Raw genomic sequence first — 14619 nt, 5'->3', positions numbered from 1 at the left:
CTAAAGAAGATTAGCCCTGAGCTAACATCTGTGCCAATCTTCCTCCACTTTTTTTATATGTGTGTTGCCACCACAGCATGGCTAACGAGTGGTGTAGGTCCACATCTGGATCCGAACCCATGAACCCAAGCCACCGAAGCGGAGCACGCTGAACTTAACCACTATGCCACAAGGCCGGCCCTGTATTTTCTGTTATTTTTAATCATTCAATTAGATTAAATTCTGCCCCTGTAGATTTTTCTTAATTCAAAAACATGATTTTTTGCACCTGAAAAATATTACAGTATCTTTCAAAATTCTCTCTTAAAATATCAGGTATGACTCACATTTCTCTAATGGCCACATGTGCCAAGAGGGTAAAGAGAAGTCTTTGAGAACAGAAGGTACCATCTAGGATTCTTAACAGACTTGCAGTGAGGTTGGAGATGGCAGTGATAATCTTGTAGCTCACAAAGAGCCGAGAACCATGCCCTCTTTCACCCTGACATGAAGTATAGTTGAGGGGTTCAATGCCCATGGCCATGTTTTTGGACTTGAGGATTTGGGAGAGATTCCTAGGCTGCTTGTAGATGTGGACTGAGACTTGGGATGTTCCGTAGAAACCATAGCTCCCTCATGCATTGGCTCTGGTCCTGGCCTCCCTTCCCTGGCACACGGTCACCCCATGCCCAGTGCCCTTTTTCTTCATGGATTTGTCCTTTGGAGGGAGGAGAAATGAGGGCTGAACCCATAGAGTCTGATTCCTCTTAATGGGGCTTAAAAGGGATGAAAAGATTGTGGTCTTTGTGAGGCCTTACTCCCATGATGGCTGTTTTTCTGAATTGAATAAAGATAGAAGAATCATTTTACAATTTTGTAAAATGTACAAAACGTCTTCTAGTCTTAGCTCAAACTCCTAATCACTGGAGATGGAAATATATTTTAATCAGAAGCTTTAAAAAAGTGTGTGCCCACTGTTAAATCACTTTTGATACATTCTCCTTTTTTCTTTCCGTGTTTTGCCCTCACTGCAGTCTCTCTTTCCACCATATCTTTGCACTTAGAAGGCGTTATTAGCCTTGTCTTCCTAATTATCCACTGGCAGGTACCTCTCTGCTTGTCTGGGGACCCACAACTCCCCAGGGCTGCTTTTCAGCCCAGCTGGGACACAGATAAAGGCCGGGCTCGTGAGGCAAGTGCTGCCTGAGTTACACGTGGTCAGATGTGTGTTTCTCTCCGACGTGACTCTGCAGTCCTGGGCAGCAGGGCCTGCCCTACATGTGCTAATAGCTGGTAGCACTGAATTAACATAGAACAGATCTTAAAAGGCATTCGCTGTGGGAGATCCAGCCTCGCTCCACTTACCAGAGCTGCAACGTGCTGATGCTTTTTTTCATATTGCCTTTTCTCACAAGAGGTTCTCCCTGTCATGAAATGCTTGAAAGGTTAGGCAAGCCAGGTTAAGGAGTGTTTTAAAATGTAGATGTTCCTATTATTCAGATATGGCAAGGCCGAGAGATCAGGAGAAGATCGCCATTGGTAAATAGTTTGTTACTTAGTTCCCAAGAGGAGGGGCACACCACGCCATGCAGGGCCGCACGGGGAATCACCAGGATTGGTCAGGAGGCAGAAGAAGCAAGAAAAAAACATGGATAAGAGCCTTTATTGTGGTTTCCACAGGCAGGAACGAGTGAGGCAGGGTCTGCAGGCTCAGGATTGGTTAGTTTGAATGATTTCAGTGGGCTCTGGTGTCGGGGCTGTCCCGAGTTGTCTGGTACCTGGCCCTGTCTTGATTAGGGCAGGAGAATAGTGGCCCAGAGTGTAAGAGCTGGTGGAGGAGAGGTGGGTAGCGGGTGACTCTGGATTGGTTGGTTTCCCTGTGAAAGGCATGCTCCCAGCTAAGTTCTTTACTATCTCTAGGAATTGGCTAGCCCTGGGAGGGGCAGACTCCCCAGGGTCTTTAAGGCCCCAGATGTGAAAATATCAGAATAAAAACACATTCTTAATACAAGGAGGATAAATAACAGCCCCTGAAAAGTCTGAGTGTGTAGGATTTACAGACCCTGTTATCCTTTAACTCATGGGCCTCCCCCCAGATAAACAATTGACCGACAGGCCCTTGCACTTGTCCCTCTGACCCCCACTCTCCTTCCCTCCTCCGGCAACCCGCTGTCCGCCAAGTCCTCTGACAAGGCGCCTCGGGATAAGCGAGGGAGATTGTGGGAAGCGAGTCCTTTGGGCGTTCTGCCCAGACAACCTGTATTTAAACTCTTCCAGCCAAGACAGACTCGGCTTTCAAGGCGTTCTTGGATGCCCAGAACCCGAAGCAGCAGCACTCATCCACTCTCGAGTCTTACCTCATCAAGCCCATCCAGAGGATCCTCAAGTACCCGCTCCTGCTGAAGGAGCTCTTTGCCCTGACGGATGCAGAGAGCGAGGAGCATTACCACCTGGATGGTAAGCCGTGAGCCCAGGATCGGCCCTCCTGCTCCCGTCTCCCTGAGAGTCCCTAAATCGCCTTTTCATTTCATGACCTGCTTTCTTCCAGTGGCCGTCAAGACTATGAACAAAGTTGCAAGTCATATCAATGAAATGCAGAAAATCCATGAAGAATTTGGGGCTGTGTTCGACCAGCTGATTGCTGAACAGACTGGTGAGAAAAAAGAGGTAAGGACCCCCTTCTTCTCGGAACACCTGTCAGTAAAGCTGAGTTCGACGGGTTGTTTTTTGAAAGGTGTTATTTGTATGTAAAATAGTTGTGAAGCTGTCAGTTTCATTCATGGAACTTTTGTCCTTTATCCAAAGCGACATTGTGAATTTCCTTCCTCGGCTGAATTATTTCTTAATATGAGAAGTGTGTTGCTGATTCTCAGCCCCTCACCCGCAGGACCTCTGGTTTTGTTTTGTGTTAAGTGTGAGAACGAACTTCCATTTCTATAACTTAGGCTATTTCTGTAAACACCATTAAAGGCCTAAGCTGTATCCCAAGAGCTTAGAATAATAATTGGCATGTAGTATGTACTCGATAAATATCTTTTGAGTCAAAGGTTCAAATGATTCCAAATCATTTTTTTTGAGTCTACCCCAAAACCTACTTAAAAGAAACAGTGACAGGAATAGACATACTTGAGAAAAACTTAAGAGTGAATCATCAGTTGTGCCTGAGTCATTGAGAAGAGCTCATGTGAATTAAAATACTGGTAAAACTGAGATGAATCAGAAGGATATGATTTGTAATAATATCCGTCAATGCCTCTGTACATCCTGATTTCGCTGGAATATTGGCCTTGGTTTTGGTTTCTGCCTAAAAAGATAAAAAGGAGAGAAGCTGGGAGGGAATTATGAAGAAAAACACTCTTGCTGTGATTAGGAGGAGGGGTGAAGACAAGCTGGGTGGGGCAAAGCTTGGTTGTTTAGTCTAGATGAGAGAAAATAATAGCCTTATCTTCAGAGGTTTAAAGGGTTATTATCCAGGTTTGTTTTTATGTCCTCGGTGAAACAAAACAAGTTGTCAGACGGTTAAAATGGATATTTTCATCTGGCACTGAAGTCACAGCCCTTCACAGGTGTAACCTGATCAGGTCAATCTCTCCTACCTTTGGCTATTTCATTACCTACCCTGAGAGTTGAAAAATGGACTACTTTTTATTTATTGAATGATATGTGACAAGAAAACATCGACATTCATAATAACTTGCTTCTTTCAATACTGCATCTTTGTGTACTATCTTTGAAAGCATATTTAGTAACAATTAGGGTTCCAAATTGAAAAGTGAAATTTAACTTCTGGTATTTAACAAAAAGAGATAATTTTCAGAAAGAGGTAAAATCGTGACATCTCATATAGATATAAAAGCAAACACGTTTGAAGGAATTTGTTTTACTCATATGATGTGAGGGAACCAGATAGATATCGTCGTGATTCATTGGCAAAGTCAAAATAGCACAGGTGTATATATGAACTGAAGAAATGTTGGGATGGTTTGTAAATGGAGACAAATTGGTTTTCTCACAGCAAGAGGAAGTCAAATAGGTGACTACCGGCCTGCACAGGTTTACATATTTACCGTTACCTTCACTTTGCAAAGAGTTGCAAAGGAGCTCAAAGACAACAAACAGAGTGGAATCTGGTGGCCCCGGGGGATCTGCTGTAGAGGGTGCATAGTTTTCCAGGGAACCACAATTTGTTGTTTCTACATCATATTACATGTAGGAGAGCATGAGAATGTTCTCAGTCTGCTTGCTGATACTTAAATCTCTCAGTGTGGAAAAGATGGAGACTGCTACTCGGGATTTCGTTATCATCTCCTTACAAAATTTTTATAAGAAGAAAAACATATTGTGCTTATTAAAGAAAAGGGTAAAATACAGAGAAAGGCAAGAAGAAGAAAAACTACAATCTCAAAACGCAGAACTTACCATTCTTAATGTTTGGGTATTTGTTTTGATTTAAAAAAATTATATATATGTATATACTTGAATAATTATACTTTGAAATTAATTTTGTACGTCGATTTTTTTATCTTGAACAAAAAATCATAGTATTTTAAATTATTCAAAAGAATCATCTAAATTACTGTGTAATATTCCTTTGTGTGGCTGAGCAATGGTTTACTTAAATCCTATTGTTAGGCAATTCTCTCAGCTTCATTTGCTGGCTACTATGAATACTGTAAACATTTTTGATCATAAGACTTCTCCTATATTTTAGTTTAGTTCATTTTGACAGAAGTGAGTTTTATTGGGTCATAAAAATGAACATTTACATTATATTTCGTTAATTTTTTCATTATATGCCAAATTAATTTTTAGATTTTAATGATCTTGAGAACTAAGGACCATTATACTAAAGACTAGGAGGTGATATGGATAGTGGATTATGAAGAATTTAGAAAAAAAGATGAATATGATTCAAAAGTCAGAGACAGTAAAGGGAAATATGGCTTTGGTGAAACTGCCTCTCCTCTAAAATGAAATTCTGACAATCAAGTAAGAAATCTTCCCAGCAAGGATCAAAGAGATACAGTGCTATACAAAGAAGTCTCTTGTGAGCTGAGATTTTGTAAAAAGAAATGTGGGAAAGATGGAAGCAGGGACATTTGACTGCACACCCATATTAAAGCCAGCCCCGGTGGCCCAGTGGTTAAGATTTGCTGCTCTCCCTATTGTGGCCCAGGTTCATTTCCCGGTTAGGGAACCTCCCCACCATCTGTCGATTGTCAGACTGTGGCGGTTGCATGTTGCTGTGATGCTGAAAGCTCTGCCACCGATATTTCAAATACTAGCAGGGTCCACCCATGTGGACAGGTTTCAGCGGAGCTTCCAGACTAGACAGACTAAGAAGAAGGACCTGGCCACCTACTTCTGAAAAATTGGCCATGAAAACCCTATGAATAGCAGCAGGGCATTGTCTGATAGCACCAGAAGGTGAGAGGATGGCACAAAAAGACCGGGCAGGCTTCCACTCTATTGTCTACAGGGTCACTAGAAGTTGGAATCAACTTGGTAGCACTAACAGCAAACAATCAGTATTCAAGAGTAGGAAAATCCTATATCAGTATTGGGACGTCCGAACTCCAGAAAATTTAAGGCTTGGAAAAGATGCCAAAGACAGCAACAAAATAAACCAGAGCCATTCATCCTCGAGAGGCTCAACATCAAGTTTTGAAGTATTGGAAATGCTGCCTTGAGCATTTCAAGGGACTCGGACTTGGTTTCTGTGGCTGCAGAGAGTGGAATCGGGAGGCCAGTGGGGGAGTGCATCAGGGGGGATGTTTGAGGAAGAACCTCCTAGCAGTTTGTGGTGTTTATCCATGGGTTGGACCATGGCTCTGGTTGTTGCAAAGTCTTGTCCTCTGATGTGTTCTCTCGTCAAGAGTCCAGATGATCCGCCCACCTATGATTAGGCTGCCGAGTGGGTGGGATGCTAGGATTTTGATGCACTTGGAAATGGGCCAAGGACTCCACTAAGAAAGGTGGACGTAACTATTGTGAGGTGTAAACCCTGACTACTGGTGGAATCTCTGCATCCTTGGTCTGGATTGCTCTACAAGAAGGGGAACTTGTTTTTGTGAGTTGGTTTAGCATTTGGCCTTCAGGGGCGTATGACTCATGCGGAAATCCTCATGATTTCTGACAATCCAGAGCTCCCTCTGCCCGAGCTTCAAGGGCAGTCCTCAGACTCTTCAGCTGGCTTCTCTCTTCCTCCTTTAAAGTGAAATGAAATCTTCTTTAAAATGAGTTGGAAGAAGAAGAAATAATTGGTTCCACCGCTACCTAGAAGACCCTGGCTCCAAGGGGATTTAAACCCAAAGGTGGAAATGTCTGCGATTTTCTGGGATGGGTCTTTGTCGTTGACGGCCGCTCGTCTCTGCTTGGGAGACTCTCTATTTGAACACAGAACATTGCCAATTTGGTAGATCGGTTTTGACAGATTTGCTGCATGTGAATTTCAGAACCCTGGTTTGTACCTTTTTGCTACCTTATTCTTCAAATTCTCGTGGGTAATCATCGCAGGATAAAGAAAAAAAAAATGACCAAATGTTTTTAGACACAGTATTTTCAGGAAGTAGAATTGACATAAGCCTGCCAGATTTTAAAACGTCATGAAAATGTGAGTGTTTCCAATGCCACCTGGAAAGATTTCCCTGTCGCTGGTTTTCAGGTTGCAGACCTGAGCATGGGGGACCTGCTTTTGCACACCACCGTGATATGGCCAAACCCGCCAGCCTCGCTGGGAAAGTGGAAAAAGGAACCAGAACTGGCAGCTTTTGGTATGTATCAGAAGAGTGTTGGGGGTTGGGGGGCAGGGGGTAGAGAGGGAGGCTGGCTTATTTTTCTAAATAAGGGCATTTCTTTTCCGAGGCACAATTTATTAAAATGAAGTTAATTGCAGTCATCTGCATTGTTCTTCCTGCTGTGGCCACCAACATGTCGCAAATACTAAATTAAAGCTTCCAGCTAAGTGTGGCCACCAGCTCCATGGCAGGGAGGGAATGGCTGTGCCCAAGTCTACCCCAGGTATAAACACACAGGCAGGAAAAGACTTTCTTTTTTTTAATGCTGCTGCTGCTGCTCTGAAGATCTTTTCAAAATAATGGGTTAGGGACCAGCCCATGGCCGAGTGTTTGGGTTTGCCCGCTCTGCTGCAGTGGCCCAGGGCTTCGCTGGTTCGGATCCTGGGCACAGACATGGCACCGCTCATCAGGCCGTGCTGGGGCAGCGTCCCATGTGCCACAACTAGAAGGACTCACAACTAAAAACAAAATATGCAACTACGTACTGGGGGGCTTTAGGGAGAAAAAGGAAAGCTGAAATCTTAAAAAATAAAATAAAATAAAAAATAATGGGTTAATAATAAACCAAGGAAAAACAAAGTGAAAAATCAAGACAAAACTATCTGTTTCTGAGACCCCCAAACGCTAGGTCTTTTATTCTCTCCCTGACTCTGTGTTGCTGTGTGTGATGCTGGGATCAGGACATTGGTTATCAGCTGACCTCTTGTGGTGACACTGGGGTGGCTCCATCAGTTGTAAGGTACTTCTCAAACTCATCTTGACTCATAGGAGCAAAAGTAGAGATGCTTGTGAGTGATTTATTTTTTTTCAATAAACTAGTTCAGATGGATGCAGTTGCTGCAATTAGACATCTTATGTGGTTGTATTGTAATATGGTTTTTGAGAGAGAAAAACATGCGTTAGCATGCTGGGAATTGTGCATAATTCAGGAAATATGGCTGTCATTGCCTTGTAAATGCTTGTGTGGCATGCAGAGTTGTCCCCGAGTATAAAACCATCAAGTTCATGCTTCTGTTTTGTGTGGGGTTTTTCCCTAGCCTCCCCCTAGAAGATGCATGGGTAGGACAAAATATAAAGGAAATCTAGTATTTCCTTTCTCTTACCTTATTTTTCTGGGGGCGGGGGAGGGAGGGTGGTGTTGATTACTGCTGCTTTAACTGAATTCGTTTTTTTCCTCCATGATGCGAACAAGGGATTCCCGGATGGGACATCCTAGTGATATTAAAATCAGAGTGTTAGGGGCCAGCCTGGTGGCGCAGCGGTTAAGTTCGCATGTTCCACTTCGGCAGCCTGGAGTTCGCTGGTTTGGATCCTGGGTGTGGACCTACGCACTGCTTGGCAAGCCATGCTTGCCATACGTGTATGCTGTACATACAAAGTAGAGGAAGATGGGCACAGATGTTAGCTCAGAGTCGGTCTTCTTCAGCAAAAAAGAGGAGGATGGGCAGCAGATATTAGCTCAGGGTTAATATTCCTCAAAAAAAAAAAAAATCAGGGTGTTAAATACAAAATCTTTTTGGACTTCCTCTTTAGATCACTCAGCCTTCATTGAGAAACTTAGCGACATTCCTAAAATTTTCAAAGAGCCACTGTAGCTATTGAGGCCATTTCATTCAAAATAACAAAGGAGGGCCAGCCCTGGTGGTCTAGTGGTTCAGTTCGGTGGGCTCCGCTTCAGGGACTGGGTTCATTTCCCAGATGCAGACCTACACCGCTCTGTTAGCCACCATGCTGTTCTGGCAGCTCACATACTGAGAAACAGAGGAGGATTGGCACGGATGTTAGCTCAGGGCGAATCCTCTTCAGAAGAAAAATAACGAAGGAGCATGTAAGTGTGCAGGAAAAACATGGGACTGAATCTTATATACGAAGGAGTCTTGGGGTATCTTAGCATGTTGATAGTTTGTGATAGGGTGGCTGTTTTTGGCAGGGGTTGGATAGTATTTATTTTCTTTTCCATGTTACCAGTTGTGTTTCTTATATTGCGATTTCCTCTTGGAGAGGTCTGGGAGCTTCCTCATGCTTCTTGGTAGGTCACTTATGGATGTAGGATTCTGCAATAAATGACCCAAACCATCTGTCTACCTGTTTCTGATGCTGGGCTACAGATGAACAATTCCGGAGTTCAACTTGGGGACTTTTCACGACTATCTCCTGAATTTTACGGATTTCTTGTAGCTAGAAATAAACATATCTAGAATAAGAAAATAATTTAAGTAGGAAAAAGTAGGGGTTGGCAAACTTTGTCTGTAAAAGGTCACATAGATATTTTAGACTCACGGGCTGAGAGGCCACATGTAGCCAAAGGCAGCCATAGACGATACATAAATGAATGAACATCTGTATCGTCAGGCTGTACCAAACAGGTGGTGGGCCCTAGTTTGCCAATCTGTGGTAGAAAAGGTTCCAAAAAGGGGCTGGCCCCGTGGCCGAGTGGTTAAGTTTGCACACTCCGTTTCAGCGGCCCAGGGTTTCGCTGCTTCGGATCCCGGGCACGGACTTGGCACCGCTCATCAGGCCATGCTGAGGTGGCATCCCACATGCCACAACTAGAAGGACCCACAACTGAAAAATACAGAACTGTGTACCGGGGGGTTTTGGGAGAGAAAAGAAAAATAAAATCTTAAAAAAAAAAGTTCCAGAAAGTGCCAGTTTCGAGGTTTGAGGCTCTAGGTGCCACTTGCTGCCCAGGCTCAGATGGGGGACAAGGCATGTGTTTCCCTCTGCATCATGCGTTGTTTACCAGAGGGAGGTGTGGGGTACGTGACTTTCCCAGAAGGAGCCCGGGACCCCTGTCCTGGGTGTGAATGGAAGCTGCATCCCCAGCCCTGGGGATCACACTGCCAGCAAACTCCACAGGGGCCACGGTTAGCAAGATGAAAGCTTCCCGAGGCGGTGTGATAGGAGGCAAGCGCATTATTATTCTGAATCTCCAGAGTAACAAGGAAAAGAAGGGGGAAGGATTAAAATGAGGATTGTGAGTCAGGGCAGACTGTCTTCATCATAAGGAGCTTATGTGTGGCTTCCTAGTCCTTAAAGGCAATGTGGTTGGCAGTTTTGGTGTGATTGCAAGGAGCAAGGCAGAACTAACAGAGCCTTGGAAATGCGTCCTGAAATAGGGAAGGGTTCCTGGGAGGGAAGTAGATGAATTACTAAGGAACAGGCAGCTTTGGGGTTGAATTGCGGTTGTCTTTTGTTTCAGTTTAAACTTCTAATCTCAGGAAACAGTGCCGCTGGCTCCTGAAACTGAAGTTGACCTGCTGCTAACCCAGCACTTTGGTGCTTTACTCACAGGACGGCTAATGTGTCCTGAATGTTGGCGGTCATCACCTTTAAAAGAAAAAAAGAAATAGCTTGTCTAGGCTTATTCCTTGAAGGGTGTTAGATGTTCCTCTTTTGGGGTATAGAGAGGGTGCTTTAGGCTGGCGAGGGTAGCCAGGAGTTTTGGAGATCAAGGCTATGTCTAAAGGGATTGGGCGACACACGGAGTCACTTGAGTGAAGGTGGCACCAAAGATCAGGGAGGGTTTAAGGCAGAGGTGTTCCTAGCCCAGGCTGAGGTTCACTCTGGCCCTACCAGTGTGATCCAAGATGGTTGAGGCTGAGGTAAACTGAGGCAGGCCAGTAGCCTTCTTAAAGCTGTGGCAGCCACCCTGCTGAGCTGTGGTTCCAGTGATGTGGTGGGTCTTTAGAGACTAAGATCAGTGGTCACCCTCTCCTGGGGTGGAGCTCTGTTGCTTTTTAAAGAGATCGGCTATCCAGGCCACTGTGATTTCTGAAGACTTCATGGTGAGAACGGAGGGCCTCTCAGGTGCTGGGGCTCAGCCTTCGTGCAGAGCTCCTGTGGCCTCCTTGGGTCAGTGGGAACCTCTGAGCGGGAACCTCCCAGTCTGGCCTCTGGGATTCTTGAGGAGTTGAGTACTGTGACGTGTGAAGAGCTAGGGGCAGTCCAGACCCAGTGGCTGGAATTGGTTTCTTTGCCTTGGGGTTCACTTTCCTGCTGTGGGGATTTGAGTGATCCTCCACAAAGGGGAGACCAACCCATCGGAAGTAAGATAGAGAATGAATGAGATACTTCGGGTTGGTCTCCGGGGGGCCTGGGAGCCTCGGGGCCCATCCCTGAGAATTCTCTGAACCTTCCTTCCCTTGGTAATTCTCTGTCTGGGACACTAGGCGAGCCCCCTCCAGCTGCTCTGTGCCGGACCGGGTCCCTGCTGTGTCTTGGGGTCAGAGAGTGAAGGAAGATGGGGACCTTGATAACAGAGACCCAAGGATGGGCCGGAGTCACCCTTCCGGTCCTCCTGGTCACCAATTCTTTCCCCTCTAGGAGTCAGAATCATTGAGTGTTAAATGTACTTGGCATTGTGTAAGGAATTCTGTGGAAGATTACACATAGTTCCATGGAATCTCCCTGCCCCCTCAAAGAGTATGAGAATGACACTACCTCCTCCTGCTCCTTCAGAGCTCACTGTGATTCAGCCTGTTTGGAATACGTAGAATTGCATTCTGCTTCCTAAACTAATTTTCATTTCTTCAGGTCAAAAAGATGAGTTATATTTCCTGAATTATGAACACTCTTCTGTCTATAATATTAGCTTAAGTTAAATAAACGTAAATCACCTTAGGCAATTGTATTATTATTATTATTATTAAAGACGTTTGTATTATTCCTCTAGCTGCTGAACTGGTAAATTTTGGTCAATAGGTTATCAGCTGAAGTTTTAAACTTGAAATGATAGCATAGTTAAAATATTATAGTTTAACCAAAAGTTTCCAGTGGGGTGTGGGGTGGGGATATTTCCATGTATTGAGGTTTTCTATGTTTATTTTGAACTTGGGGAATTTTCTCTCAATAGGCTTTTGAGTTTCTCTGATGTGATGAGTGAATGGAAGGTGGAGTGGGAGTTGGGTACGTGGGGTCTCGCCATCCTCTTCGTAACCGTAGTGTTCATCACCACAAGTTATTGAAGTTAGGGGGAAATCCCCATGCATTCTGTGCCATAACCACCTTTCTTGAATTTTTTTCCAGTCTTCAAAACTGCTGTGGTCCTTGTGTATAAAGATGGTTCCAAACAGAAGAAGAAACTTGTAAGACTTCTTACTTTACCCCATAGTTTGAAAGTGTCTCCCTTTCTATGTGTTTCTCCGTTCTGTCTGCGTAATTATAATTCTGCACCTTTGTCAGTCACTAGCCTCTTAGGATTTTTTTTTAAGTATTACTAAGGACTTGAGGAAGTTGCCCATCCTGCCTTCATCTCAGGCAGGTCATATTTAGAGCGTGAAAGTGAATAAATAGCTCGTGGGCCTACCGTGGCTAGAATTTTCCTGACGCTCTTTTTTCCTTTCCTTGTTCTTCTTGCTTTGGGATCCCCCTTCTCCTCTTTCCTGTGTCTCTCTTTCACCTGGATTTGGTTTGCACATTCATCTCCACACCCTCAGCCTGTTTATCACATGGCCTCTCACCTTCTGCAGGGTGAACAGAAGTGCAGGTGGGGGTGAAGTTCCTCCGGACGAGCTCTGGGGGTCCCATGTCACTGGTTTAGAAGATCTTGGGGTCTGATCCAGGCTAGAGCAGATGATTCTCATGCATCTGATTCCTTTCCTTCCTGCAGGTAGGATCTCACAGGCTTTCAATTTACGAGGACTGGGACCCCTTCCGATTTCGACACATGATCCCTACTGAAGCTCTGCAGGTTCGAGCCTTGGCCAGTGCAGGTAAACTCTGAGACGTGCTGGGTGCGTGTTACAGATGTGTGTATGAGTCGTCTGTCTGAATCCGCGCTCTTGGTCTAACCACCACGCTATATGCTTAACTCTTCTTTTCCCTCAGTCTCTCCATTGCCTCTTACCACTTATTAAATATTTGAAGGAATGAAGGAATTACATGAAGCAGTGAACTGAGTGAATGGATATAATGCCTTCAATATCATTCCAAGGAATTCTAGTTATTCTGTTACATATGTTAATATTACAGTAACTAACATCTGAGTAGCAACGAGTCTTGTACTTCTGGAAAGAATCCTTGAGACCAAGAGCAGACAAAACCCACATAAATAACTCACTTGCCTTTTAACCAGGAGACCCCAAAAGACCACTAAAAGCACAAGAAAGCCATTGAATAAGTTTTTTTTTCCTAAAACATTATAAATCTTTATCTTTGTATCAGTGTGAAGACTTTTGAAATGTCAGTTCTTTTTCTGTGATCCAAATAGCAGTGAAGCAAGTTGTTGGGGAGCGATGAATATACTTGATAACAGAATTAGATGATGCTTTAGGCACATAAGAAGAGAAGTGAATGGCAGCAGCGTATTGACTAAGAAAAACAATGTTTCTGTGACTCCGAGGCCCTATCCAGGGCTTCATTTGATGCCATTCTAGGGAGATGCTATCAGCACTGGCTCTCCTGGGCACACCCTGGAAGGACCACCTTTGGGGGTCAAGTGGGAACTCTTCAGCACACCTGTTCTCTGTCCTGGTTGGGAAGCAGGTGCAGCTGCCTGGTAGTAAAGAGAGGCTCTGGAAGTGGACCTCCGCAGGTGCACGATAGATCTGTATTTCTATTTCATGCTTCTGATGTGGGCATTAAATTCTTGGTCACCAATTGGTGTTGCTCATCCAATCCCTGGTTCCACTTGTTGTCACATCCATGAACCATAAAATTGGCTCTGATCCTGGTAAAACCAACTCCTTCTAGTCTAGTGTCATGAGGAAAACCCTCTTGTAATATTTGGCAAACCTTAAATGATTCACCCAAATTAATCTAGATGCTGCTTCCTTCACAGTTGTTAGGCCTTGCAGTAGGAAAACTCACATGCAAAAACCACGTCAGATAAATGTATTTGGGATGATTATTTGCTTTAAGAAGATTTCTCAGGGCCAGCCCTGTGGCATAGTGGTTAAGTTTGCACACACTGCTTCAGCGACTTGGGGTTCTCAGATCCATATCCTGGGCAAGGACCTACACAGCTCCTCAAGCCATGCTGTGACAGCATCCCACATACAAAATAGAGGAAGATAGGGACAGTTGTTAGGTCAGGGACAACCTTCCTCAGGCAAAAAGAAGAGGATTGGCAACAGATATTAGCTCAGGGCCAATCTTCCTTAGCAAAAAAAAAAAAAAAAAGAGAGAGAGAGAGAGAAAGAGGTTTCTCTCTAACTTTCCAGCACAGAGACTTACCCTCGTGCCTTTTCACTTATGCTTTGATTTGCAAAATTGATTTACTTGTGAATTTGCAGGAACCTATAAATTGTAGGTCTAGAAACAGCGGTAATAGCATCTTGTGGTTTGGGCGCGTAAGTACTAACATTGTCTTTGCAGTCTTATGTTGTGAATTATGTAGTTCATATGTTTCCTTCTGCCTGGTTTATGAATGGGGAAACTTATATTTATAGCAAACCTTTCAGCCAGGATTTTTGGCCTCATTGAGGACTCAGGACATAAAGACTTTACATTTTGAAAACAGAGCCATCCTTGTGATATGACATTCCATTCTCACACTTTATTTTTCATTCAAATCAAGTTTAGAACCATCAAGATCAAAGCTTATTTTAGTGGAGTTACAAAGACTAGCCAACGTGTCCCTCACTGTGAAATACATTCCAGTGGGTTTGAGAATCAGAAGGTGGAATTTATAGATTTTTATCTAAGTGTGGGAAAGCTTGTGAAACTTCCTACAAATGGGTCCTGGTTGGGGTTAAGGAATGTGGGCACAATGAGGGTTGTGATCAGGGATCTGAACCACTGCATAAGGATGGGACCTCACCATGTACAGACTCAATGTTGCAGTGGATTATTCATTTTACACTTGATTCATGACTTTAATATAGTATCACAAGGCTTATAA

General features: G+C 44.0%; 1 protein-coding gene across 16 annotated transcripts in view; it reads left to right on the top strand.

Moving 5' to 3' along the window:
* The window catches only part of TIAM1 (TIAM Rac1 associated GEF 1), a 351800-nt gene that overhangs the window by 328293 nt on the left and 8888 nt on the right, over window positions 1-14619 (top strand). For all 16 annotated transcript variants that reach the window (XM_070252087.1, XM_023630000.2, XM_070252085.1 and 13 more), the window contains 5 exons: window positions 2257-2436; window positions 2528-2646; window positions 6644-6752; window positions 11805-11863; window positions 12388-12490. In XM_070252087.1, coding sequence (XP_070108188.1) covers window positions 2257-2436; window positions 2528-2646; window positions 6644-6752; window positions 11805-11863; window positions 12388-12490 — 570 coding nt within the window. The remainder of the gene's footprint in view (window positions 1-2256; window positions 2437-2527; window positions 2647-6643; window positions 6753-11804; window positions 11864-12387; window positions 12491-14619) is intronic.

This window comes from Equus caballus, chromosome 26, assembly GCF_041296265.1.
Source record: "Equus caballus isolate H_3958 breed thoroughbred chromosome 26, TB-T2T, whole genome shotgun sequence".
NCBI lineage: Eukaryota > Metazoa > Chordata > Mammalia > Perissodactyla > Equidae > Equus > Equus caballus.
This window is presented reverse-complemented; position numbering and strand designations above follow the sequence as displayed.